At 40.1% G+C, this 25127-nt stretch overlaps 1 protein-coding gene across 1 annotated transcript in view; it reads left to right on the forward strand.

The window, feature by feature from the left end:
* KIZ (kizuna centrosomal protein) overlaps positions 1 to 25127 on the forward strand; it is a gene marked incomplete at its 3' end in the record, with an annotated part of 131924 nt that overhangs the window by 73963 nt on the left and 32834 nt on the right. The window contains exons 7-8 of the mRNA XM_084248451.1: positions 8789 to 8902; positions 16547 to 16688. Of these exons, the coding sequence (XP_084104577.1) occupies positions 8789 to 8902; positions 16547 to 16688 (256 nt within the window). The remainder of the gene's footprint in view (positions 1 to 8788; positions 8903 to 16546; positions 16689 to 25127) is intronic.

The raw sequence follows: 25127 nt of genomic DNA on the forward strand, positions 1-25127 counted from the left end.
CTTAGCTCTTGTTCCCTCTTCCGAGTTAAGTGGAAAGGTTCTTTCTTATAGTATCAGTTCAACTCAATTTAGAGTTTACTCCCAGCAGTCTCAGACAGAGTGCAGAACTCTGCTGAAAGAGCACATAGACTGGCAAATTGTAAGACTGATCCTGCAGCCTGCTGAGGTCTTTGTTCTCACCCTTGAAATGGCCTGCAGGCCCCCTCCCAAGGGAGCTGCTCTCACCTAGGCTTGCCAGTCTTTTGAGTGAGTAACACTTGATGATTTGGCTGTTCTCGCATTCTCAGGAATATCCTTTGTCTTTTTGCAGCATCTCTACTTCCTTCTATACAACTGCAGATGGATTTGGTTGGTATCAGTAGTTTGTCCTACCTAATTTTGTAATAGATATTATCTATGAGTTTTTGGATTGTTTTCCTAGTTGTGCACTCTCTCTTTAAGTAAGGGAATTCAGAAAGAATAAAAAGAAATAGATAGACTGTGCTACCACTGTTTCCCTAAACTTCTTTTTGCCATTTGATATTTAAGTAAATTACACCTTTGGGGGGATTTCTCCCAGTGGAATGTTAAGGTGTCCCATCCAGCAGTCTGGGAGCAGAACAAGAGATAGAGTGGGAGAGGAAGAAGAAAGGGTTGAGAGGGACAGGGGTCAGGGGAGGAAGACTCGGGAGGCCAGTGAGAACAGCAGGCCTGTGCCTATGCCCTGGAAGGGGCCAATGGTCAGGTCAAATCCGGTTAGGAGTGTAGTTAAACTACATCTTTCAGAACAAATTTTGGATCAAAAAGTAATTTATTCTGAGTGGAACAAATTTATTCCTGGTTTCAGAAGTTAGAGAGGAGACTCTGGGAGGTATCCCTGGTTGTTTAAGACCCAAATAAGGTAGGGGAGATTGGAACAAACTCAGGTTTCCAAAAATGTGACTAACAGCAAATAGGCCTCAGGGAGAGGCCATGTGTAGGTGCTGCAGTGAGTACCCAGCAGAGCCTGAAGTCGTCCAGCTCAGCCTCAGATGTACTTTCATCCAGCCTGCCTCTCTGCCACAGTTAATCTCTTTATCCATAATGATTTGGTATTGTCCACTTTTTTATTTCTTCCTTCTTTTTGTCTTGGACTTCCTTTTAGCAGTTCTTAGGTAAGTGAGTATTTGAATGATAAGTTGATCCAACTTATTTTTAATACAATAGTGACCCTCTAAAGGGCCCATTGGCAAACCAGCAGTGTTTTCAGCAGTCCTACATTTGATTTCTACCATACTCAAACAGCAGGTGGCAAATGATCACAGCCAAGTATTTTTTTTTTTAAAAGAACTATTTATTTATTTATACAAGCACTGGGTATAGTCATAAGTGCGGGACGGTTAGAGAATTCACCAGAGCCAGAGCGGAAAGCAGAACAGGCAGACTGACAAAGTACACTGCTGAAGGGAGCAGTGGGCGGCAGGAGAGGTCTGCGCGTCATGTGGGACCCTTGCCCAGTGGTCAGGGATTGAACCGGCACTGCAGAGGCTATGGGCAGCTTCGCAACTCAGCACTCAACTGCTGCACCACCGGGGAGGCCCCACAGCCAAGTGTTTTAATCTCTTTCTGGCAGGTTCCCTCCCTGGGATCCACTTCCTTTTCAAGCCACTCCTATTTCCTTGACACCCTGGGAAGGATCTGTCCTAGTCATCTGAGCTCCCTCTTAGTGAAGGGTGACTTTTCTTTGGTTTCCATAAGCATTCATCAGAGTTAATTGGGCTCTAAAGTGATGTACTTAACCCAGAGAAGTGATGTACTAACTTACTTCAAAGTCTGAACATTGCCTGAGTATGAGTAAGACCTCCCCCTCAAACCCTCTGCTTTCCTTCCTCCCTGAATCTCCTCATCCAGTGTAACCCTTGCCAGTAGTCTGAGCTTCCTCATCTCCTCTCTTACACACACCTACACACACACAGAGATAGACACAAAAAGACATGTAACAGCATAAAGAGGTGTAGTGTTTTGTTTTATAGTCTGAATCGGTCATTAAGCCTCGGCAAAGATAATTCTACTCCTGCAAGATCAGACGCCATACAGTACAAAGCACTCTCTGGAGTTTAATAAACAAAAAAAGTACCATTGTAACAGGGTAGTCCCCAGGAAAGGGGGAGGTTCCAGGTTCCCTGCCCCACCCAAGGGAGGGTGGAGCTGAGCAGGGAGAGAAGAAGCTGCAGAGGAGACTGAGGAAGGAAGGCAGACTGAGCCAGAAGGAGACCTGGAGGAGGCACATGGAGCCTAGAGACACGTGAAGAAACCGCGCTTGTCTTTTGGTCGTGGACTGGGTGACACAGATGTGGGTGAGACCCGTGGGGAGGTGAAAATGGCAGCTTTTATCTTGATTTTGATTTTGCTCTTTTCCTTCCAGGCTTTTCTGGTTGTTTCTGACCCTTTTCTGTGGGTCCCCACTGGAAGATGCTTTAGCTTGTGGCAGGCTTTGGGGCCTTGCTCTGGGCCAATCCCATATGGATGGACTTTTACCCAAGAGGGGACGGGTAACTTTGGGTTCTTGATTTAGAAACGAAATTCTTTGCCTTTCCTGTATTGTTTCCTGGTTTTATTAAAGTTCCTTCCCATTAAAGTCTCATATGTTTTGTGTTGATGCGGCAGATGGCAGAACCCATTTAGAATAGGCAGGTTTGCAGGGTTTGGGCTGCCCCTCTCCCTGTCCTGTAACACCGTGTTCACAAATTTAAAAAAAAAAAAGGTTTTTCCACAATATAGGGCCTCACTATATTATATTTTGAAAGGACTAGATGATAACAGGAATTTACCTTCCATGTTCTTTTATGCAGAGGATATTTAAAGGTCACTTTAGGGAACTGGCTCCATAAATCTGTTGCCTCTATTAAGTGCACTCTAATGATGGCACCCTTTTGGTGACCTGTCAGTGCTGATTTAAAATAAAACCTAGGTAGCAAGAGCAGATGTTTCCAGTCTTAACCCCCTCGGCAACTTCACCAACATAGATATTAAGTAGGTTATCAAGGAAAAATGGACAAATGATACTTAAACCATTTCATACAAGACATCTGCCCGTCACTAAGGATTCCTGGCTCCTCATAATTTATGGGTTCAGGTTGGTTACCTCTATTTAACAGTGAAGGGAAACACCTATTATAAATTCTCTAGGCCTCACAGTGCCTCATTAAGGAACTTTTTAAAAAGGTGGTATGGGAGAGGGAATAGGTCTGAGAATTAAAATGGAACAGAATGATGAGGTCTGTTTTGAGGCCAAAGAGGGAGGAAAGGCAAGGGTTTTGCTTGAGCGGCCTCTGCTACAATAAAGAACCTTAACACAGACAGACGGTCCCCTGCAAAATGTAGCCCATAATTCAAGCTGTCAGCTTAATCACACTGTTTCCAGGTAGGGAGAAGGAGCCCTTGTTTCCTGGGTAAAGAGAAGGAGCCTTGTTTGCTGACCCCTGGTCTGCAGCCTGCCGCAGACCGCCCTGCTCTGTTGGCCTTTGTGTCCTGGTCCCCTCCTTCCCTCCTTTTTGGCATTGTGCTCCCTTCAAGTGGCCCCCTGGAAAGGACCACCCAGGGGGCTGCACAATGGGCACTGAGGTAGCCACCAAAACATAGGTCTTGTTAGACAGCCTGTTAAAAGGAAAATACTGTTTAACTATGTATGTGTTTGTCCTTTCTACAACTGTTTTGTGTGGCAAACAAAACCCCATATACAAACTTCGCTGTGGCTGCACATACAGCTGTTCCTGCCATAGGGTGTCAGGCTTGAATTAGTTGCTTCCAGTTTATTTTCCCAGGGCTCTGATTCTTGATGTGGTTTATATTTACACTTTTGGATTTATGGTCAGGAAATTTGATATCGAAGCAAGCAAATCACACAGGTTTTATTAAACTATTTTGGTAACAGTCCTCAGAGTTGGTGGTTTGGCATTGCTCTTGGGTGAAGTTTGTCTATAATGCTACTTCACAAAAGCTAGCAGCCCGGAATTCAGTTCTCAATAGCCATTTACACCTCTGTAAAAGGATTAGCGCTAGCCAATTGTTACACTGTTTAAATCTTAATTTGCATCTTTATGGAGGTAGGGCTTCTACAGACCTCTCTGCTTCTCCTTGTGTTTGTGTACCTGTTGATGGGAGGTCATTGAAGGTTTTCTTTTATTGATGAAGGTGCTAAATGGCTTCGGGATGACAAGCAAACTACACAAATTGAATTTGAATCTCAGGTTTTGACTGACATCAGTCAGCTGTGGTCTGTTAGTGATATTTTTTAGCAGTTGTCCGCTTTGAGTGTTTGGTACATGAATGCATTGTTACTTCTTCACACTTAAGAACCCTCATAAATCTTTGGAGGACTTTAAATGTTAGTTATAATCAATTCATTTCCTTGGGAATTAAATGTAAAAATCCAGAACTAGAACTTGATAAAGCTATAGTTTTATTTTTTTTAAAGATTTATTTATTTATGCATACAAGAACTGGGGTGTAAGCCAGAGGTGAGGGAGGTGAAAGGATTCACCAGACAGAGTGGGGAACAGAGCAGGCAGATGTACTGAAATGCACTGCTGAGGAGAGCAGCAGGCGAGACAGGAAAGGTCTGCTGCTGCGCCATGTGGATTGCTCCCTGGCCTGCTGGGGATGCAACTTGTGCTGTAGTGGCTGGCAGTAGCTTGATGGCTCTGTCTTTAACCCCTGCGCCACCAGGGAGGCCCTAAAGTGATAGTTTTAAAAGCAGTATTTTCTATCCTGGTCATGTGTCCTTCCCTTAAAGATCAAAGCCTTCTTATGTTTTGGAAGAAGGGCAGGGTACTTCCTCTTCTTCCTGAAGAGGAAGAAGTTGAGTTTTTCTTTCTTTTTTTTTTTTTTTAAAGATTTATTTATTTATACAAGCACTGGGTACAGACAGAAGCGTGGGAGGGTGAGAGAATTCACCAGAGCCAGAGCAGGGAGCAGAGCAGGCAGAAGGACCAAAGTGCACTGCTGAGGGGAGCAGCGGGCGGCAGGAAAGGTCTGCGCGCTATGTGGGACTATGTGGGACCCTCCTCCGGTGGCTGGGGAGCAGCCGGGAATCGAACCAGCACTGCAGAGGCTGCAGGCAGCTTCGCAACCCAGTGCCACCGGGGAGGCCCAGAAATTGAGTTTTTCAACCAGAGTTTCTATGGGCACTAGACTTGGAAACAAAAGCCAATTTCCCACCTTCCTGTACATGTGCTATTCCTAAATCACATGTTCATCACAAATTAATGGACCATCTCTACAAATAATGTCTTTTTGTTGTTGCTCATTTTAAAATACAATTTCCTTCCAAAATTTTTTTGTATGTGACCAGCTATGGTGCTTTATGATTTTTCAGTCTCATTAAAAATATAGTAAACATATTTTATAAAATGTTTTAGAAGTAACACATTATATAAATTAAGTAAACTCATTACTATTTATGGTCACTGATTACCACACATTTTGAGACCTTTGTTCCCTAAAGAAAATAAAACCTGAAGGTCAAACCTATAGTGCTGCAACTGAAATATAAATTCCCAGTTCCCCAGAGGATAATACCCACAGGAACGTGTGAAAGTTATCTGGTAAAGAAAAGTTTATTTTCTGTAGCCCTCATATAGGGTTATTTTTGCTGAAAAGTAATTCTTAGTTTGTGATACTGAAAGAAAAAGCATAGCACTTTTTCTCTCTTCTGTACTTAAAAAAAAGAAAAAGTAATTTAATTTGAGTCCTCACATTAGTCTGGAGTGGAGTTTTTTCTTTTAATTATCTCCTAAATTCTGTGTGACTGAAAGATGAAAATGAAGCATCTACTAGCAGTTCCTCCCCCACCCAAACATGTATTCTACTCTTTATTTGTTAGGTAAAATAAAACATGCCTCCTTAAAGTGCCATTGGTATTTCTAAGAATTACTTGTCTGTCATCCAGTAGGTTTGTCCACTTGCCGGGCTTCACAGGGAACAAGCCTATGGTTGGACCTGGCATTGTTGGTACCAAGCCAATCCACGCAGTCTTGAACACTGGACATGTGCTTGTCAGACCAATGCCCCTCGACCTGAAATGATTTGGGTAGGAATGCAAGTAGAAAACATGAAAGAAATTGAAGTTTTGCATTCTATAATGGTGTGTTCAGCAAAAGACTGATGGATATTTTGCAAACTAAAGCCTAGTATCATGTGGGGAAATAACTTTTAGAAACCCTCAGCACAGAACTGATGTTTTAACCAGAGAATTTTCTAAGGAAACCATAAGCTCTGTAAGGCCATCTTATTCATCATTCATTGCCAAGCCCTTGAAGCTCTGGACTGGTATAACAACCATTTCAACAGATACTGTAAAAATAGGTGTCGTGGGCCTCCCCGGTGGCGCAGCGGTTGAGTGCTGGGTTGCGAAGCTGCGCGCAGCCTCTGCGGCGCCGGTTCGATCCCCGGCTGCTTCCCGGCCACCGGAGGAGGGTCCCGCATGGCGCGCAGACCTCTCCTGCCGCCCGCTGCTCCCCTCAGCGGTGTACTTCGGTCCTTCTGCCTGCTCTGCTCCCCGCTCTGGCTCTGGTGAGTTCTCTCACCCTCCCGCGCTTCTGACTGTACCCAGTGCTTGTATGTATAAACAGACAAACAAATAAATAAATAAATCTTTAAAAAAAAAAAAAAAATAGGTGTCGTGAATTTCTCTAATCTAGGTTTAAATTTTGGTCTGTTGTTCAACACATAGGGTCATAGTGTTTTTAGGTGTGTTTTCAGCTTTGTCCTGAGTGCTTGGAGAAGCTTAGACTCTAAGATAAAAATGTAGACATTCAGTTGCTGTTCTCAGTGAGTTTTGGTCTTGTGAAGTCTAGGCAAGGATGAAATAACTAGAGCGCAGAATCTTGTAGGAGTTGTCTGCATTTGTGTTAAAGATTGTCAGATCTGTATATGCTAAAGGAAGAAATATTCCTATGAATGAGATAGAGAAGCTTCTAAACAATTGTGAGATGAGCTAGTCTAAGTAAGCCTGACATGTGGGTTGATCATACTGGACAAGAACATTTGTCTCAACTAGACATTCAGGTGTTAATAAATATAGTCTTATGGTGGAACAGGAAGGATGCAGATGCAGGATATTCTATAGAGAAGTTATAAATAATAGTTAGCCACTGAAACTCACCTGCTTTCCCTTATCACAATTCCTAAAAATGGTGGAAATAAAATAGTCTTCCTGTGAAGAAAAGCAGCGCCACAGTGGCACCCCCTCACCCTACCGTTGTACACCAGCATTAGGGAGTGTCTGTTAAGTTCCACTGCTGTGCTTATCATTGAGGTGAGGTGAGGGCCTCCCTCCAGGGAACACTGCACCTAGCGTGTGCTGTTATCATCCATTTTTCCTTCGGGAGTTGTTGGCTGTGTTCTGCTGCAATCTTAGCTGTGAGTATGTAGAGGGGGGAGAGCCTGGCACCTTCCCTCTGCTGCCATATTACTCTTTCCTTATCTTCCTCCACTTGAGGGCAGGTATTATTCTGTGAATTAAGTCATGAAAAGATAGAGCCTTCCAGGCAGAATTAGGGCCCAAATTTTGTCTGAGGGAGAAAAAAAAAAGGTGTGCATAGGTCAGGAATCTGGAAGGTTTTTAGCAGCAGAGCTGAGAAGTAGAGACTAAAACCAGCCAGCAGGGACTAAGAATCCAGATTCAGAATTTAGATAAGAGCTTGGGACTTGGCAGGGACTTGGAAAGGAGTTAGAGTACCCAGAAAGTGCCCCAGAGTCCAGAAGAAGGCTTGAATTTGGGGGAACCATTTATTCCCTGCCTAGGGTAACAGCCTGCTTCAGAGTGGGTGGAGCTTGAGCCTATGGTTGTCACTAACCCTCCAATAAATGGACAGAGCATGTTTCCTGCATCACTGAAAGAGCAGACACATACCATCAGCTTGATCCAGTAACTTAACGAGTTTTCATACCAATTATGGAATAATACTTTGCTAATTAACGTATTTTATAAATTGCTTTGTAAATAACCTTCATTTTCTTTTGGGGGTATGTATTACATATTCCTGACTATAATGAGTGATCAACTCCTTTAAAGTAGAAATACTGTTTGGTTTTTTATATCATCTCCCATAGTTTTTTAGAATCATCCTTTTCTCCAGATAGATATCTTTTTTTTAAGGTAGTGACTAACAGTCTCTTTAGAGGCTACTGTGATACCATGATGGACCTAAGCTTAAATAGTGGCCAGATTGTAGCCTTTACCAGTCCCTCAGTAGCCTGGCAACAGATAACAAACTTTAAATCCATGTATTCATGTCTTCCTGTTCTTATTAATAATAAAGAAAATTTTATTGTGGTGGGATTCGAATAGAGAAATAATAGTCATTTTTTCTGCATTCAGAAATAGAGGACGTAACCTATACTTCAGCCAGCAGTTTTCAATTTCTTAGCAGTGACAATTTAAGTAAATTTCATATGAGTTGTGGAGATCTAACTTTGTTATGATTGACAATATAAAATTAGTCTTTTCTGCTGTTAAGATTATCTAGCATTCCTATCAGGTGGAATGTGGAATGAGATTGCACAGCTGTGGATTTGAGCATCATTAAAGTCTTTAAAGGGTTAAAAGTTACTTCCTCTGATGGATTTTAAACTGCCACATACACATAAGTTTTTCAAACTGCCCCCTTTTACATCTTTGTCAAGAGACAGTCTAGTTGCTGCATTTTTATGTCTAGATTATATTACAGATACATTTCAATAAACTCCAAAGAACTGCCGTAGATTCTAGAAGCTGACCGTCTGTGCTTAAATAAACATTTCATGCAGCACCTGTTTTATTTTATAGGTTCTATAATCACAGTGACATTCTGAAAGAAGACCTTGAAGCCTGCAGAGCAGCTGTCCTTCACCAGCTTCCGAGACTCTTCCCTGGAGTTGGAAGCAGTGAAAAACAAATCAGGTATTACTGTCATGAGATTGCTGCTTGGGATGCAAGTTGGGATGGCTGTTCTTGTTCCCAGACACTTCCAAATGAAAAGGGTCACAGAGTTGCAAAACACTAGTCCACAGTCAACACTAGTAGTCATTTGTAGTCATCACTTTAACTTTTTTATGAACTTCACCATCTGCTTCTTTGTAAGTATACTTGTTTCTGATTGTTAATTGGATATATTCATTCAGCCCCTTCTTGTAGCAGTATTTTAAGGAATTACTGGGAGGAAGGGAATGTGGGTAGACTTTGTCTAATAGCATATCTTAGAGAACAACCCAGTATACAATCCAGGGGTAGCCATCACCTAGAGGGATGTCCTTGGTGGTTCAAACCCCAGATTATTTCCTAATTTCCAAGGTTATGTAAATGCTACAGGCCCTCCAATCTAAAAGATATAGGATGTATACTTCTCACACCAACAGCACCAATAAGAATTGGAAGCTTGTTAGAAACACTCAGGACTCACTGAATTAGGAATCTGAAGGTGTGATCCAGCCATCTGGGTTTTAATGAGCCCTTAAAAGTGCTCTGGCTCCCCAAGTTTGAAAGCCATCACTCCAAGGATATGCCTCAAATGACCATAAAGCTGGGACAACAGAAAAGGTTAATTGTAGAGTAGTTGGGACATGTGAACCATGATTCTGGTACATCCTTCCTCACTATAAATTAGAAATATATTTTATACTCTCAGCCCACCTTAGGCAGTCTGAGTTTCTTTCCATGGCCTAGGAACTTTGTGACTTCTGGACTACTTACTGAATATATAAATTACAAATGTGTAATATGTAAATTAATTTATCCAGTTCTGGTACCTGGTAGGTGCCTAGTTCATATTGCATAAATATTATCAGTATCATAACCCTGGCTTTTATTTTGGGTACTGACTATATTTCCTTTTATTAAAATATGTCCCCACTATTTACTAGCGGAGGACAAATGGTCAGCAGATGAGTATATGTGAAAGTCCACCTGAAAGGACCTTACTTGGCTGAGAGAGTGAGAGGGGCTTTAGGTCTGATTATCTTATATCCAACCTCATATTTTCTATCTTTAACATGCCACGTGGGCTATTTTATGGTAATGACTTTCTTTAGAGTAGAATTCAGCATAAATCTTGTGTATATTGGACCCCATCAAGGCCTAGGAGAAGACAGGATAATGGTCTTTAGAAGGACCTTGTCACAGGAAAACTAGTTCAATCATATGCTACCATTTTATAGGTCACATGATGAGGTTCACAAGTCCTGAATGTGTTTATATATCTATAATAATGATCTCAAAGCCATAGAAAATGCTGGAAACAATCTTCCTGGTCAGTCGCTTTTCAGCCTAAGACAATGCAAGAAAATCTTACTTTATGAAATAAAAAATGCCATCTTAACATACTCCTTTGTACGGTGGTAGAAGAAGCAAGCTTGGGAGAAGTCTTTCTGAGCTCTCTAGGTCACTTGGTAGTTATGGGTTGTAAGGCTCTTTAATCAGATCCCCCTTTCTTTCTCCTTGCCTTTTATATCTGTTGATATACTGTTTGGCATAAACCACAGTTGTAGTGTGTGGCATAGAAAGCTTATATATATTTATAATGCTCTGTGCAAGCTGACTTGTTAGACTAAATAATTCATTATGTGACTCTCTTAACCTAGGCTGCCAAACTGTGGGTGATAAGATATGATATCTACACCTTCTAGACTAACGTTCCTTGTAGTTTCTCAACACACATAATAGAGCATTGATTTCCATCATGAAAGGTTGCATTTTACGTGGCTATTGATCTACAGTCATTATAAATCAGCCTTTCATAAGAAATGATCCTTCTTTATGACCAACACAAATTTTAAAATTAATATCTGGAGCCTTCAAGACTGTCTCTTTGCCACAATCATTTTTTAAAGCCAGATAAAAAAGTCAGGAATAGTTACTAATGCAGTGTTATGTTCTGTTACATTTAGATTTGCCCTGTGTGTTGTGACTAGGGCTGCTATTTAATGTACGTTGATTGTCACTGGTTCATCTTTAGCCTTGGAAACATGCCACATATTTATAGGACCTTTGAGAGACAAGCAGTCAGGTCTTTATAGATTCTTTTTATCAGGGCATCAAGCTCCCCCCACCCTCCTTGCCCTAACCATCCCTTTTGTCCCTCAATATCCAGTGTTATTTCTGAGTGTTCCCTTAGGTGAAACATTCCTGTCTGCTTTGTGATTTCCCTTGGATGGAAGCAATTCTCTGGTCAGTTTGATAAACCATCCCAGAAATACAGTTTTGCAAAGAATTATCTACCTTTCTTCTTTATTTGGTAAAGACTCTAATGTCATATAATTCTGAACTAAGCAGAGTGGCAAGGCTTCAACAGGTTATGAACTCCTTAAAGCTTATTGAATAGAGGTCCTGACCAAGCAATGGCAGTCAACATGTCTCTTTTACTTTAATCTCATCTGTAAAATGGGGTACATGTACCATAGCATACCCTAAAAAGAGTGAAGACATCTGCATTTCTGATCACAAAACAGAACATTTTTTTTTTTAAGATTTATTTATCTATACAAGTACTGGGTGCAGTCAGAAGCGGGGGAGATTGAGAGAATTCCCCAGAGCCAGAGCCGAGAGCCCACCAGGCAGACTGAAGAAATACACTGCTGAGGGGAGCAGCAGGTGGCAGGAGAGGTCTGCGAGCCATGTGGGACCCTCGCCCAGCGGCTAGGGATCGAGCCGGTGCTGCAGAGGCTGTGGGCAGCTTTGCAACCCAGTGCTCAACCGCTGCGCCACCGGGGAGGCCTCCAAAACAGAACATATTAAAAGAAAAAAGAACAAAACCATTCTTACCATCATTATTGTTTTTCTGCTCTATCAAGGATTACATGTTCAAAGACCTTCATATGAAAGGTTTACTATTACTAGGTAGAGAACCAAGTCTTTTTAACTTATAATGAATTATTAAAATGATTCATGTCATTTAGACTAATTGATGGATAATTATGTTCATTATTGCCTTCTGGAAAACATGGTAACATAAGAGTGATTACTTAGTAAGTAGTTCTATTTATCTGAAAGCCATAATGAAACTACTTATTATTTTATTTATTTCCAGGTGCAACTGATTGTTTCTGTTATGGCTACTTTCAGATACAATTGCCCAATTGTGCTCTCAAACTCAAGCTGAAATATTGAGTCAGCTTTATATTGTTTGTGTTATAATATGTAAAAGCCTCTTTATTTTATCCTGCCTATGCCATGAATAAAATTCAGGTGTTTATTACTTTCTTTGCATTTAAAACTTTGGTCTAATTACCATTCTGTTGTTAATCAGTTGTAGTTAGGAAATGCTGGTACATTTGTTTAAATTGCAGTTTTCTGATTGGAAGCCAGTCCAAGTATATGAGATAAATTATAGACTATTTAAAGTGTATTTTTAAAATATTTTCAGTTGGAGGAGTATATAAATTAGCTGATACGAAACTTTTTTCCCCCTATGTGGCATGATGTTATAAATTTCCAATGTAAAGTGGACAAAAGAGAAAAAAAAATCCTCCAAGTCACTTTGCAAATTTTCTGATTCAGTGTGTTTATGTAGAACATGGGCAAGGCTCCATGCAGGACAACCATGGCTCGTGTATTCCTGGCCCAATCCATCTTGAAATCAATCTGTAAGAAAGCCTGATTTTGTGCTTAAAGTGTTGGCTTAGCTGTTCAGATCACAACTTGATGCTATACCTCCTTCAATAGCTCATTTGCTGTTTGACCTCATGCAAGTCAATTAATGGGTTTTGTCCTTTTGTGAAGTAAGTATTATAATGATAGGAAACCTTAGTTAATTCTTTCATGCCATGACCCAAGGCAGGGTTACAGTTGGCTGTGGTATTAAAAACTAGTCTTGCCTTGGGTTTGTAGAGAGACTTGTCTCTAGTCATTTGTTCTCTCCCAACTAACTTAAATGATTTAATTCATCCTGATGAAACTTGTTTCTAACTTTAATTGAACCTAACTATAGATGCTTTCATGTATAGTGTATTTTCTCTGTCAGAAGATCTGTGAGCCAAATGCAGGCACAAAGGTTGCTTCATTGACATAGAATCAGAACAAAGGAATAGGGTGGTTTTTTGACATCAGTGAAGTCTGCATGTAACTAAGAAAAGAAAGTGTTTGGGGCTTCCAGGAAACCAGTCATGAACCTTGGAATCATTCTGGGAAGTTTTTAAATAAATTCAAGGATTCCAATGAAGTATCTGACTTTATTCAAGTCTTGGGGCAGACAAGGGTTAGGTCTGGCTAATGTTTTAACAACTAAACTTTGGTAAAGAAGGAACTGTATAGTGAACATCCATATGACATCCACCTGTTGTAGAGCAACCCCGATACAAAACGGGGTGCCTGACTGTGGGTCCTCACCCGCGCGCTTAAAAGGACTTATCAATGCTCTACTGCAGGCACACGTGAAAGGTTAATAAAAGGTTTATTTACAAGGGAAGGGGAAATGAGGAAATGTACAGCTCTGGGAGAAAAGCGGGAGACAAAGTTTTAAATGAGTCCTACCCGATCCGCCAATCAGGAATCCCAAAATGGCGCTCTCAGAGCTGGCCGCCAGCCAGGAGCGGTGAAGCCGGGAGGCGAGCGATCGTGAGCCAGAGAGCGAGCAAGGCCCACGTGTTTGGTTTTTATATCCAACCTGGCTGCCCAACTCCACCCTCAGGTCCCAGCCACCCTCCCCTTGGTGGTGATGGGATTTGTCTTTCCCAATGTCCTGATGGTTTTAGTCTGGAGTGGGGGTGGAGTCCACAAAGCCTGTATGGGATTAACTCAGGACATCACTTCCCCCTAACACACCCAGATTCTCTCCTTAGCATTTTATTTCTCTCCTTAGCATATAAATGCATCTCTATGTTCTTCCATTCACCTTTAGTCTCAATCTCTTTTGTTTAGTGCTTTGTACACTTTTTTTTAAGGCTTATTTATTTATACAAGAACCGAGGTACAGGCCAGAGATGTGGGAGGGTAAGAGGATTCACCAGAGACAGAGTGGGGAGAACAGAACAGGCAGACTGACGGAAATACACTGCTGAGGGGAGCAGTGGGAGAGGTAGGAGAGGTCTGCCGTGCCATGTGTATATCTCCCTGGCCAGCCGGGAATCGAACTCACGCTGCAGAGGCTATGGACAGCTTCACAGTGCTGCGCTCAACCGCCTGCGCCACCAGGTAGGCCCTGTACACTTTTTTTTTAATGCATTATTACACTTAAAAAATTTTTACTTGGAAATTTTTAAAGCATTCACAAAGCAGATATACCAGTATAATGAAGTCCCATGTAATCATTACTGAGATTCACCAATTGTCAGCATTTTTCCAATCTTGTTTTATCTCTTTTCCCACACTTATGCTTTCTTCTTGAGTAGTTTAAAATACGCAATATGTTTCATTCACAAATACTTATAACTACCCAGATACCTAGCTTACAAGGATTTAATACATTACTACTTAACAAAATTCTTTACTTTGTCTAACACCTTGTTTTTGTCAGTTTGCCTTATCTCAAAAGTCTTTTACATTTGCTTTGTTGGAATCAGGATTCAAATGATATTATCTGTAAACTGGTGGCTCACTCCAGATATGTGATTACATTCTAGGCCAGGCATTTTAGCAAGAGGGTATCTTGGTGGTGTTTGTACTTATCATCCCTCCTCAGGCATCACATGACATCTGATTACCCCATGGTTAGTGATACTAAGACTGATGCCTCTAACATAAAGTTTCAAATGCAGTTTTCACAGAATCATGATCATTTTCTAGATGTATTTGTTAATTTAGACTTAACAAAATGTTCACTTTCTAATTCCTTCATTTCTTTTTCATTTATTATTTGGAAGAACTTCTCCTGTCAAATACTTGGCAACTGAAATCCATTTAATTCCCATCAAGGCAGAATAAATCCTTAATTCTAGCATCTTTACCTAATAATTTTCAGAATACCAAGTTGTTGCCCTTTGTAGTCTTAAAGGTTTGTGTTTTAATTGTGGCAAAAACAAAATAGATAACTCAAAAATTATCCATTTTTAAGTGTACAATTTAGTAGCATTGAACACATTCACATCATTGTACTATAGCCATTCATCTCTCCATTTCTCCCTCCTCCTAGCACTGGAAATCCCACTCTACTTTCTCTTTATATGAATTTGACTATTGTAGGTATCTTTATATATGTGGAATTATGTCATATTTCTTTTTGTGACTGACTTCCTTCACTTAGCATAATGTCCTTAAGATTCATCCATATTGTAGCATGTGATAAGATTTACTTCCTTTTTAAGACCTTGGTTTTCATTATATTTTGGAATTTTTTCTACTGAGCTTGTGGATTTTCATATGTTTGCAGTGTTTCAGTACATTGCAGTCATTATTCCTTTTGGTGTTAAATTGTGCCATTTTTGTTCAGTGGGAGCACGTCAGGATAACCCCTGAGGCCTTTTCAGTGACTCTATAGTCTTTGATAGCTTCCTTACTTTCCTCACTTGTTGACTCTCTCTATTATAATCATAATTTCTATTTTAATTATAAGTAGACAGTGGTAAGATTATAACAGGAATGAACCATCAAGGTAGACATGTGATCTATTTCTGTTAATCACATTTAAGAAAAACCTGACCATCTATGCAGTGATTCAAAACCATGACTACGTATTAGAATCAGTGTGTGAGATTTAAAAATTCTTGATGACTGGTAAGATTGTTCACAGAGCAGTTTTACTAGGCTCTGTGGGGAAGGCACAAGCCATCTAAATTTTACAAACCACCCTAGGGTGTCCCAGTATGTAGCCAAAGTTAAGAATTTTTACCTAGTGGGCCTTCCTGGTGATGCAAGGGGTTAAGCACCGCACTATGAAGCAATCCACAGCCTCTGCAGCACAAATTCGATCCCCAGCTGGCTAGGGAGAAACCCACATGGCGAGGCAGACCTCTCCTGTCTCACCCGCTGCTCCCCTCAGCAGTGTATTTCAGTCAGTCTGCCTGTTCTGTTCCCCACTCTGTCTCTGGTGGATCCTCTCACCCCCCCACATCTCTGGCCTGTACCCCCGCTCTTAGGCATAAATAAATAAATCTTTAAAAAAAAAAAAAAGAATTTTTACCTAGTGATGAACTCATAATTGAAATAAAATAAAAATTGGGGGGAAAATACCTGGACTCTGGAAAGTTCCTTTGTCCAGAATATAATAGGTTCTAGACTTTTCTGGATAATCTGTCCTCTACAAACTTGATTTAAAAATGTGAAAGGGCCTCCCTGGTGGCGCAGGCGGTTGAGCGCCGCACTGTGAAGCTGTCTGCAGCCTCTGCAGCGCGGGTTCCATCCTGGATTCGATCACGGCTGGCTGGCGAGAATCCCACATGGCGAAGCAGACCTCCCCTGTCTCACCCGCTGCTCCCCTCAGTAGTGTGTTTCGCCAGTCTGCCTGTTCTGTTCCCCTCTCTGTCTCTGGTGAATCTTCTCACCCTCTCGCGCATCTGGCCTGTGCCCCGGTTCTTGTATAAAAATAAATCAATCTTTAAAAACAAATTAAAATGTGGAAATATCACGAGTTACTGAGCACTACAAATCTCTAGTGTATCTTCTGTTTGTATTTTGTAGATCTGAACAAGCTCCATCCTCAGGCTTATTGAGGGGAAAATTGGGTCAGCATGTTGCCACCTTAAAAGAACATGATAATTATATCCAAGAGGTAGCTAAGCTGTCTGAAGTTACCCCAGAAAACAAGGACCAGAGCACAATGGTTAGTAATTTTTATTTTTCTTAAGTAAGTTTCAAGATGTATAAGTTATTCATTTGTGGAAACAGATTCTTAACAATGATGAACATATTTGAAAAAATGATAAGTGAGACTTTGTGGTTTGTTTGCTTCGATTTACCGATCTCTTAGTGTTATAAATAAATAAGAGTCTTAACTTCTTATATAAAATTAAATCAGGCCATAGAGTAACCAAATTAAATATGTCTACCACAGCATTTTCTGAGGAACTTAGAAGCTTCTTGTAGCATTTTGTTTTTTTCTCTCCACTCTATATAATGTCATTCATGTCAATTTAGCAGATATATATTGATCCATTTCTCTACACAGGCACCAGCCCAGATCCACTGGAGATAAGGAAATAAATAAAATGTGCCCCCCCCCTCATTCCTGGGGAATGGCATAGTGGGAACTGTGTAAGAAGAAAATGGCAAAGGATATGTATTCTCAGAAAAGTAAGCAAAGCTATTGTATTTGGAGAGGCAATGAGGGCAGACTTTGTGATAGAAGGAGTAAATAGGATATGAAGTGAACCTTAAAAGACAGACAACATTTTGGCAGCAAAAACTATGAGTGGGGTGGAAGGTGGAGGAGGACAGGGCCAACATGGAAGTGTTGTTATGAAATGAAAAGCAGACCTGGAAAGCCAACAGTGTGCAGGAAACCGAGCCATCCACTGTGGTTACCATGTGGGAGCCAGGCCAGGAAGGTGGCAAAAAAGTTAAAAGTAGTTACCAGCCCTGTTGTGCAGGATCCAGTGTAGGCAAGCTGGTATGTATTTAGCTTAGTAGATTCTGGAAAGCCAGTGGAGCTTTTTGAGCAGGGTTACCATAGGATTTCTGCAGCACCTAAGGGAAATTTACCTGCTTAGATTGGCAAGGAGACTGAAGTGGAGAGAGCCCTGCATAAGTTCAGACAAAGCAAGGAGGGGCCTGACTCAGGAACCAGTCCTCAGAGTGTGAAGGTGCTGAACAGAAAATAGAAACTGATGGAGCCAATTCCCAAGGAGAGCGAATGGGGAAGAACCAAGAAGCCCAGGTCTATCTAGCCTTAGTGATTCCTTGGAAAAGTCTTAATATTCAGAGTGATGAACTTACTTCTCCAACATTTAGTATTTTAGGACTTTGTCTGGTTTCACAGTATGTTTTTAATCCTTAAATGCAATATGAGTTTTCTGGCTTTGATCCTTTTTAAGTTTTTAATTTTTATCATGGACATAGTCCAAGGATTCTACGTGTGCCCCACCTGGAGGCAAGCCTTACCACCTATGTATCAAAATCAGACACCTCTGCAGTCCACTCACCCCTCAATCATTTCTGGAGTCACTTTGGTCCTTCTAGAGCATGCCATATCCCCACTTTTCCTTGTCCCCTTAATTAAAAGAGAAAAGGACATTTTAGAGAGCATTTCAAACATACATACATACAGTGATATAATGAGCCCACCAATCCTACACCCACCAACCTAAATTCACACCTGCTGTTACCTTCATACCACATTTGTATCAAACCTCCCTCTTCATCCCCTCTTCCTTTTTGCCCCATTTCTGTACCCCACCTCTTCTCACCTCAAATCCCTATCTCATCTTCTCTCTTTTCCTTTTACTCACAATTTCCCCTTTCTGTCCTTTCCCCCTGTTCTCCCCTTTCTCCCCTTCTAAACACCTCCTCTCCTTCCTTCTTCTGAAATAAGTTATTGTAGGCACAGATAGGGGGCCCCGTGCCTCTCATGGATCCCATGCCCCTTTTCAGAGATGTCTTGTGTGTATCCTTCCCACATACATTTTCATTTAACTACATTATATGTGACCCAATAAATAACGTTACAGTTTTGTTTTGTTTGATGTATGATACTATTTGTGTGAATATTCTTTAAGAAGAAAACAATATTCTTTAAGAAAAACAGAACCTGGGTCCTCCCTGGTGGTGCAGGTGGTTGAGTGCAGCACTGTGAGGCTGTCCGCAGCCTCTGCAATGCTGGTTTGATCCCTGTTTGATCGCTGGCCTCAGAGCAACCCACATGGTGGGCAGACCTCTCCTGTCTCGCCCGCTGCTCCCCTTAGGAGTATATTTCATCAGTCTGCCTGTGCTGTTCCCTGCTCTGTCTCTGGTGAATCCTCTCACCCTCCTGCACATCTGGCCTGTGTCCTGGCTCTTGTATAAATAAAATAAATCTTGGATTGGAAGAATAAACATTATTAAAATGGCCATCCTACCAAAAGCAATATACAGATTCAGTGCTATTCCAATAAAAATTTTAATTTCATTCTTCAAAGAAATAGAACAATTATTGATGAAATTCATATGGAATCACCAAGAACCCCGAAGAGCCAAAGCTCTCCTGAAAAAAAAAGAAGGGAATGGAAGCATCACACTCCCAGACTTCAAACTATACTACAAAGCCATAATCATCAAAACTGCATGGTATTGGAACAAGAACAGACACTCAGACCAATAGAATTGAATAGAAAATCCAGAAATAAACCCACAGATTTATGGTCAACTAATCTTTGACAAAGGAGCAAAGAATATGCATTGGAGCAAAGAAAGTTTGTTCAATAAATGGTGCTGGGAAAACTGGGTTGCTACATGCAAAAGAATGAAGCTTGACCACTACCTAACACCATACACAAAAATCAACTCAAAATGGATTAAAGAACTAGACATAAGACCTGAAACCATAAAATACATAGAAGGAAATATAGGCAAAACACTACGTGATATGCACATCAAAGACATCTTTACAGACACATCACCCAAAGCAGTGCTAGTGAAGGCAAAGATAAACAGCTGGGACTACATCAAATTAAAGAGCTTCTGCAGAGAAAAAGAGACAATAACAAAAACAAAGAGAAACCCCACCGACTGGGAGAACACTTTTGCACACAACACTAATGATAAAGGACTGATCACAAAAATCTGCAAAGAGATGATGAGACTCAACAACAACAAAGAAAATAATCCAGTCAAAAAATGGGCAGAAGAGCTAAAAAGAAACTTCTCTGAAGAGGAAATGCAAATGGCCAGCAGGCTTATGAAGAAATGTTCAACATCACTTGTAATCAGGGAAATGCAAATCAAAAGTACCATGAGATACCATCTTACACCAGTGAGAATGGCACATATTAAAAAAACTAGCAACAACAAATGTTGGCGAGGTTGTGGAGAAAAAGGAACTCTCCTGCACTGTTGGTGGGAGTGCAAACTGGTCCAACCACTATGGAGAGCTGTGTGGAGATTTCTGGACCTACTAAACATAGAGCTTCCATATGATCCAGCAATTCTACTCCTAGGTATTTACCCAAAGGACACAGAAACATCAATTCCAAAGAGCACCTGCACCCCTATGTTTATGGCAGCACTATTTACAATAGCTAAGCTTTGGAAACAACCCAAATGTCCAAAAACAGATGACTGCATCAAGAAGATGTGGTACATATACACCATGGAATATTACTCAGCATTCAAAAAGATAAACACATGCCATTTGCAGCAACATGGATGGCGCTGGAAGGGATCATGCTCAGCGAAATAAGCCAGAAAGAAAAAGAAAAATACCAGGTGGTCTCACTCATAGCAGGAATCTAGAAAACTTAAATAAAGGACCAGGAAAATGAATAACTATAAGAAAGTGAAAATCGAAATCAACAAAAAACTATGAACCAGTGACACTCAATAAGGGGTGGGGGTGGGGAGGGGAGGGATTGGGGTCAAAATAAGGGGGTTGCAATTGTATGGGGAATATAAAAATAAAATTTATTTAAAAAAATAAATAAATCTTAAAAAAAAAAAAAAGAAAAGCAGAGCCTGTGATTTTTTTAGATCCATTCAATATTTGTTGATATATGTGAGTCTTAAGAAGGATTTTGTTTTTAGGTTCTATTGTCTATTTCATTTATTACTATCTTGCAAAATTGTTTTCCATTCTTGTTCACTGCAAGTGCAGTGTATCAGCCATGTCAAGGGTAAAATAGGTGTTGGTTAATTCTCTTTGCTGTCTAATCATTTTTTTAAAGGGATTGTTTATATTAGAAAACATATTCCGTGTTGCGGACAACCAATCTACTCATAATTTTCAAATAATAACTCCATTACTAACAAGTAGGCAGCTGCCCAGTTAATAACTTCTGGATCAAATAATATTCTGCATCCCCTTGTAGTTTTGTTGTTCCCTTTTAAATCATAATGATCTCATCTAAGTGACAGTCATAAACATTACCAATAAATTAATGACAAAATCTCTCCTTAAAAATGAAAATAAGCAGGCAGTGTCTCAGTTGGGTTGAGAATGAAGAGATGTATAGCCCTAAAGGACAATGTTTTACTAAAAGGCAGGGCAACCCTTGCACACTTTAGGACAAAATGCTTTTGTTGCTTCTGGGCTATTTTAGTTTATGCATTATCCATTTATACTTAGCAAAACAAAGTATATTTTAATTGTTTCCCTGTATTGAAAAAATATACCATTTAATATGTAATACCGGTTAACTATTTTTCTGTAGATAAAATCTTAAAAGGAAGAGATTTTCAAAATTTAAGAAAGCTCTACTAGAAGTTATTTGATTAAGAGTTGAATGAAGCTCAGAAATATTTACTTTGATCTTGTGGGTAAATGACTAATTAAACAGCCACATGTAAATGATGTTTACCTGTGGGTCCCCTAGCTGTCAGTCAATCCTGTCTCTTGAGTAAATAGAGCCACAGAAACTCATATTATGTCCCCTCGAGACCAGATAAGATCCTTAGCACCCGAATAACCTACTAGGCAATTACATAATTGAGCTACATGCTTTTAAATCAGAAAAACTTATAATTACTTGATGTGAAAAAAAAAAATTAGTTGGGTGCTTCATTAAAATACAAAGTGCCTTGGGCCTCCCTAGTGGCACAAGGGGTTAAATCTCAACACTATGAAGCTTTCTGCAGCCACTGTAGCACAAGTTTGATCCACATGGCCAGGGAGCTAACCCACATGGTGCAGCAGACCTCCCCTGTCTCTCCCACTGCTCCCCTCAGCAGTGTATTTCGTCAGTCTGCCTGTTCTGCCCCCCCCCCCACTCTGTCTCTGGTGAATCCTCTCACCCCCCCACACCTCTGGCCTATACCCCAGCTCTAGTATGCATAAATAAATAAATAATAAATCTTAAAAAAAAAAAAAGACAAAGTGCCTTAATACTCCTTTTCTCTTAAGTGAAGTCTGTTTCTACACAGAAGAACTTCTCCATGCAAAGTGGAGCAGCTTGCTGGTTTTACTCACAGAGTATGTTGGTCCTATCCCTTACCACACACCATGTTGGTTGCCGGGGGTGCCTTCCCCTCTCCACCCCCATAAGGACGTGACTGGTCATGGAAATCCCTTCACCTCTCCCTAAACAGTGTGCTGATTTCTTGTTTTAATCTTTTGAATAGGCATTTGCTGACTAATATAGTCACTTTCTTATCATTGCTACATAGATAAAACCCTTTCTCCTATCATTTACATAGATATAACATAAGTGATAATGCTTTAAAAAAATGACTGAAAGTTACTTCTAGTGTGAAAGAGGAAAGTTAGTTCTCAAGGAAGAGTCAATTGAATATCTATATTTGGAGAAAATATTATATCTACATCCCTGGTTTTTAATTCTCTTGCTTTTTCTATATCTGCATTTATAACATTGATTTACATATAGAAGGAAATTTAGTTTTACTAAATACTTTTCCACTCAGTTTTTCTTTGTATTTGCACCACCCATCATAGAGATCAGATTCTTGTAGAGCTAGCATGTCTTCTTTGAGGAAACTACCGAGGGCATAAATATGGGAGTAGATTTGGAGTATTAAGGTAAAGAAAAAGAAAAGAATTTGCCTGTGATCCTACTTTCCATATCTGTAACCCTCTTTGACCGTATGGTGTGTGGTTTTTAATATTTAATATATTGACAAACAAGGTTGTGCTTTTTGTGTGCATGGGTGTTTTTCTCACTTGTCATAAGTAAGACATTACCTGTTTTGTCATACCATTTCCTGTTTTCTACTCATTTCAGGTGTCTGTAACAAACACCCTGGCATGGATCATCCACAGTCTCTTTAACCAGTCTCCCATTGTTGAATATTTAAGTTGTTTATAATTTTTCTCTTTTTAAAAAATATTTGTTTGTTTATTTGTTTATACAAGCACTGGGTACAGTCAGAAGCAAGGGAGGGTGAGAGAATTCACCAGAGCCAGAGCAGGGAACAGAACAGGCAGACTGATGAAATACACTGCTGAGGGGAGCAGCGGGCAAGACAGGAGAGGACTGCGTGCCATGTGGGACCCTCGCCCAGTGGCCGGGGAATGAACCAGCGCTGCATAGGCTGCGGGCAACTTCGCAACTCAGCGCACAACCGCTGTGCCACCGGGGAGGCCCCTGTTTATAATTTTTCATATAGTAAAAATTTTCAAAGAACAGCTGAGCACAGCGAAATAAGCCAAAAAGAAAAAGAAAAATACCGGATGGTCTCACTCATAGCAGGAATCTAGAAAACTTAAATAAGGGACCAGGCAAATGAATATAAGAAAGTGAAAATCAAAATCAACAGAAAACTATGAACCAGAGACAGTTTTTGGGGGGTGGGGGACGGGAGGGGAAGGATTGGGGTCAGAATGGGGCGTTTGCAATTGTATGGGGGAATATAAAAATAAAATTTATTATTTAAAAAAAAATAAAAATGTTACTGAGAACCTAAAAAAAAAAAAAAAAAGAACAGCTGAGCAATTCAGTTTTTACAAATATAATGCTATTTCCTTCAAATAGATTCCTAGATGTAGAATTGTTAGGTCACAAAGTGTTTATACCTGTCAGGCTTTTGCTCTGCTCTGCCATATCTCGCTCTGGAAGGGTCAGGAGAGTGCCAGAGAGATGAAATGTCATTTCTCTGGGCTCTTTATGAAACTGGATACTATCAACATTTTTGGAGTACTAAATTGAGAAGTAAAAATGACATCTAATTTTTTTTTTGTTCATTTGACCTTTGTAATACAATTGAAGTCAGATTTTTACCCTACCTATTTGTTATCCATTTATATTTCTTCTTTTATAATTTGCTGGCTCATGTTCTTTGTTCATCTTTCTATTAGGTTAGTAATATGTGTTTCTTATTGACTTGTAAGGAGTCTTTCATAAACTAAATAGTAGATTTGTACAATTGGTGTAATATTTTGAGCAATTTAATTTTCACCTTTCATTTTCCTTAGTGGTGTTTTAGACACAAAGTCTTTTCCATTGATACCTTTATTTATCTATTTATGCTTTTAAATATCACAATTGGTAAGTTTGTAAATATAAATTAAGAGTTAGCCTTGGTAACTTGGGGTTCTAGACATTGTAGGATCCATATTTAAACTGAACTTGGAGAAAAATTCTAGTACAATTGAGCCAATAATTCTACATATTCTGTTAGGTGTAGTTCATAGGATGATTTAAGATTTGAAATATGGAGGTGTCACTATCAGTCATTCTGTAAATAGTGTATGCCTTGGCATTGAATTATTTAAGTCTTCAGCAAAGAAGTCAGGGACTCATTTGTTTTGTATTGATTTAGGCTTCTGGCTGCTGAGAACTATGCAATGGTCTCCAGTCTTCCTTTCTAGTCTTCAAATATATAAAATGAGAGAGAGCTTTTATTGGCTAACAGATAAGTTGAAACCCTTGCATAGTCCATTCATAAATAGCATCAAAAGCCCTTGGAAAATTTGCTGTCTGGTGGCATTTTTTAGAAACAGAGCTCCAATTTTTAGAGCCCATTCAATCCCAGCATGAGGTAAGGCAGCTTCTTCACTTTTCCCAGGGCTTTTGTTCCTTTGCAGGTATGGGTAGTATTGTCAACTTCAGACTACCAGTTCCTTCAAATTGAGTGCTTTCTTAGAAAAATGCCTCCCTATAAGATCTGCAAGCAGTGTATCTTGTGAATATAGTATAGATGTTTTTCCTGAGTCGGCAGAAGTTTTTGACAAGAAATTGCCTAACCATTCCTTGCCTAAGGCTCACTTTTGTTTCTGCCCCTGTTTATTGTTATTCCCTGCTTGTTAGGCATTTTATACTATGTATCCTTTGCAGATGACGCTTTGACAGATCTGCTCTTTCTCTTTCCCTCACAACCCCCTGCACTTCTCTCTCCCCTCCATGATCCAATAGAGTCAAGCCAACCATTCTCGTTATTGTTTGGCCATCCCTAGAAACCCTTATAGATATAAAATACGCATATTTGAGAAGATACCTACAGAGTTATCTTATAAGATGAATCCTTTTATAATATCTCTATTTTAAAAGTAAAAAAACACACACACACCTTATAGGTACGAGTATTGAGTAGTAAAGATAAATGAGATAAGATATATGAAATAAATGAAAACCTGCAGTATTCCCACTGCCTTCCTAACATCACTGGGGCAAAAGAAAAAAAA

Source organism: Talpa europaea, assembly GCF_964194135.1.
Source record: "Talpa europaea genome assembly, chromosome: 11".
Lineage (NCBI taxonomy): Eukaryota > Metazoa > Chordata > Mammalia > Eulipotyphla > Talpidae > Talpa > Talpa europaea.